Raw genomic sequence first — 3,555 nt, forward strand, 5'->3', positions numbered from 1 at the left:
ACAGAAAAAGAGAAAAACCTATCTACCCATAGACACGTCTGTGGATGTTCACGGCAGAACTGACCATGACAGCCACAAAGCAGCAGCCCCCTGGGTGTCCTTCACATGCCACTGGATGTGAAGGACCCACATGCACTGGATGCGAAGGACCCACATGCACTGGATGTGACCCAGCTTTGGAAAAGAGCGAGGCTGAGACCCAGGCCTTGGCACAGATGCACTGTGAGGATGTCCTGCCCCATGAGACGCCAAACACAGAAGACCACGCAGGGCCCGGCGCGGTGGCTCACACATGTAACCCCAGCACCTGGGGAGGCTGAGGTGGGTGGGTTACCTGAGGTCAGGATTTCGAGATCAGCCTGGGCAACACGGTGAAACCCCGTCTCTACTAAAAGTACGAAAATTAGCTGGGTGTGGTGGCTTATGCCTGTAATCTCAGCTACCCCGGAGGCTGAGGGCGAATCACTTAAACCTGGGAGGCAGAGATTGCAGTGAGCCAAGATAGCACCACCACACTCCAGCACAGTGAAGGGCAAGACTTCGTCTCAAAAAGTAAAATTAAATTAAATTAATTTTTAAAAAATGAAACCAAGCCCCTGTGTGGCTGGCTCTGGGCGCTCCAGAGCAGGACCCAGTCGGGGTAGAGGCTGTGCTGACCCTGGTTCAAGACAAGGAAGAGGAGGCTGAGGAAGGCAAGTCACCACCTTCGGTCTCCCAGGCAGACAGGCCTCCGTGGCCAGGCCTGGCTAGGCTGATCCCGAACCCTTACTAGGTGTGAGGACCATGCTGGTAGGCCCCGGGGACCTGGGCCCACGGCGGGTGGGGGCAGTGGGTCAGAAGCAGTTGGGCCCGAGAGGCCGGGCATTACATGTGGGCACCCACCCCAGCCCCGACACGGACTCAGGTGTGACCTGGGCAAACGGCCTTCCGTGTTGAGATCCCACCACCTGCCACATGGCTGCCCCAGCAGGAATGTCTCAGCTGGGGGTAGGGAAGCCTTGGAGAGACTGGGGAAGTAGCAGGGCAGCCGCGCCAGCCCTCACCTGCTACGGCTCAACCATCTTTACCTGAGGGTGACGCTGCCCCAGGGGACACGCACCGGGCAGTGTCTGGGGACATCTGTGGTTGTCACAACAGGGGCATGTTCTTGGCATGGAGTGGGTGGAGGCCAGGAATGCGACTCAGCACCCTGCCGTGCCCAGGACAGTCCCACATGCAGAGGGCACAACCGTGTTGGAAGTGGACAGTCAGTCCGCCTCTCTCTCGGGCTGCAGGGCACAGGCAGTGAGCACACAGCCCAGCATCTGAGACCCAGGACAGGGTTTTACGGAAGGAAGAGAACGCGGCCACTGCCTTGCAGCAGGGATCTGGACTGAACTCGAGTGAGGCCTGCGGTGGACGTGGCTGCCGGCTCTCCCGTGAGCCCAGGACACGGGGCACTGGGCTGGGGGAGGCACCGCGCACCTGGAGTTCCGGATCAGCTCCACCTGTCTTGGTGTCAACGCGAAGATGCACGGGCTCTCCTGAAGCTTCTCGTTGTTCTGTGGGACTGAAGACAAACATGGGTTCAGGGACGCGTCTGGTCACTGGCAGGTCCCCCGAGCCCAGTTGCTTTTCCGGGCCTGCGCCTCTTCAGACCAGGAAACAGGAAATAGAAGCTGGCTGGACAGATATGTGGGGCAGAGGTGGGGGCCGCACGAGGAGGAGGAGGGAGGACTCTCGTCCCCTTCTTGGGGCCGCTCACACGGCCCATGCCCTGTTGAGGGCCATTCAGAGAGCAGGGCAACCTTGGCAGCTGGCGGGATGCAGGCATCTATTTAGGAAGACTGAAAAGCGACCAGCTGCCTGAGGGGAGAGCTGGGCCCCACCAGGCCTGGAGGACATGACTGTCCTTCCTCCTCCTCCCTCTGGCAGCACAAACTGGACCCGGCCCCAGCTCTCCTCATGCCTGCAAGGCGCCCACGTCACCAGGACAGAGATCTCACCACGGGTACTAAAAGGATATAAGGCCACGGTGCTGACAAGTCTGGGTCCTGCCCTAGTAGTTACAGCTGAGCCGAGCAGCAGAGGCACAGGCAGAAAACACTGTGGTTTTCTCTTCTGAGACGGAGTCTTACTCTGTTGCCCTGGAGGGCAGTGGCAGAATCTTGGCTGACTGCAACCTCTGCCTGGCCAGGTTCAAGTGATTCTCCTGCCTCTGCCTCCCCAACAACTGGGATTACAGGCACATGCCACCATGCCCAGCTAATTTTTGTATTTTTAGTAGAGATGGGGTTTCGCCATGTTGGCCAGGCTGGTCTCCAACTCATGACCTCAGGTGATCTGCCCGCCTCAGCCTCTCAAAGTGCTGGGATTATAGGTGTGAGCCACCGTGCCCAGCCAACCCCATCTCTTTTTTTTTTTTTTTTTCTGAGACAGAGTCTCGCTCTGCCACCCATTCTAGAGTGTGGTGGTGCCATCTCGGCTCATTGCAACCGCCACCTCTCAGGTTGAAGTGATTCTCCTGCCTCAGCCTCCTGAACAGCTGGGGTTACGGGTGTGCACCACTACGCCACACTAATGTTTTGTATTTTTAGTAGAGTCAGGGTTTCTCCATATTGGCCAGACTGGTCTTGAACTCCCAACTTCGGGTGATCCGCCCGCTTCGGCCTCCCAAAGTGCTGGGATTACAGGAGTGAGCCACCCCACCCGGCTGCCCCATCTCTTAAAAAGAAGAAAAGTGGCTGGGTGTGGTGGCTCACACCTATAATCCCAGCAGTTTGGGAGGCCCAGGCGGGTGGATCACAAGGTCAAGAGTTCAGGACCGACCTGGCCAAGATGGGGAAACCCCACCTCTACTAAAAATACAAAAAAAAATTGGCCAGGTGCAGTGGCAGGCACCTGTAGTCCCAACTACTCGGGAGGCTGAGGCAGAAGAAGAACCTGAATCTGTGAGGTGGAAGCTGCAGCGAGCCGAAATCACACCACTGCACTCAGCCTGGGCAACAGAGACTCTGTCCCAAAAAAAAAGAAAGAAATTAGCCAAGCATGGTCGGGGGTACCTGTAATCCCAGCTGCTACTTGGGAGGCTGAGGCAGGACAATTGCTTGAAGCTGGGGGTCAGAGATTGCCACCACTGCCTCGGTGACAGAGCAAGACTGTTAACAAAAAATTTTTTTAAAACCCTAGCTTTTTTCAGGGGGTATAAGGAAAAAACAAAGGAAAAAAAAAAGCCCTAGCTGATTGAACAAAAAGAACATAAACTATGAATATCAGAAATGAAAGTAGACTGGGCATGGTAGCTCACATCTGTAATCCCAGCACTTTGGGAGCCCAGGTGGGTGGATTACCTGAGGTCAGGACTTTGAGACCAGTCTGGGCAACACAGCGATACCCTGTCTCTACAACAATTTTAAAACTTAGCCAGGTGTGGAGGCATGTGCCACCTGTAGTCCCAGCTACTTCGGAGGCTGAGGCAGGAGGATCGCTTGAGCCCAGGAGGTCGAGGCTGCAGTGAGCCATGATCATACCACTGCACTCCAGCCTGGGCAACAGAGGCAAACCCCAACTCAAAAA

The 3,555-nt window shown here is 56.3% G+C and overlaps 1 protein-coding gene across 2 annotated transcripts in view; it reads right to left on the bottom strand.

Annotated features, from left to right (window-relative positions):
• PIAS4 (protein inhibitor of activated STAT 4) overlaps positions 1-3,555 on the bottom strand; it is a 28,535-nt gene that overhangs the window by 8,032 nt on the left and 16,948 nt on the right. For both annotated transcript variants that reach the window (XM_037730984.1, XM_017507389.2), the window contains exon 3: positions 1,465-1,549. In XM_037730984.1, coding sequence (XP_037586912.1) covers positions 1,465-1,549 — 85 coding nt within the window. The remainder of the gene's footprint in view (positions 1-1,464; positions 1,550-3,555) is intronic.

This window comes from Cebus imitator, unplaced genomic scaffold (assembly GCF_001604975.1).
Source record: "Cebus imitator isolate Cc_AM_T3 unplaced genomic scaffold, Cebus_imitator-1.0 Scaffold375, whole genome shotgun sequence".
NCBI classification, from domain to species: domain Eukaryota; kingdom Metazoa; phylum Chordata; class Mammalia; order Primates; family Cebidae; genus Cebus; species Cebus imitator.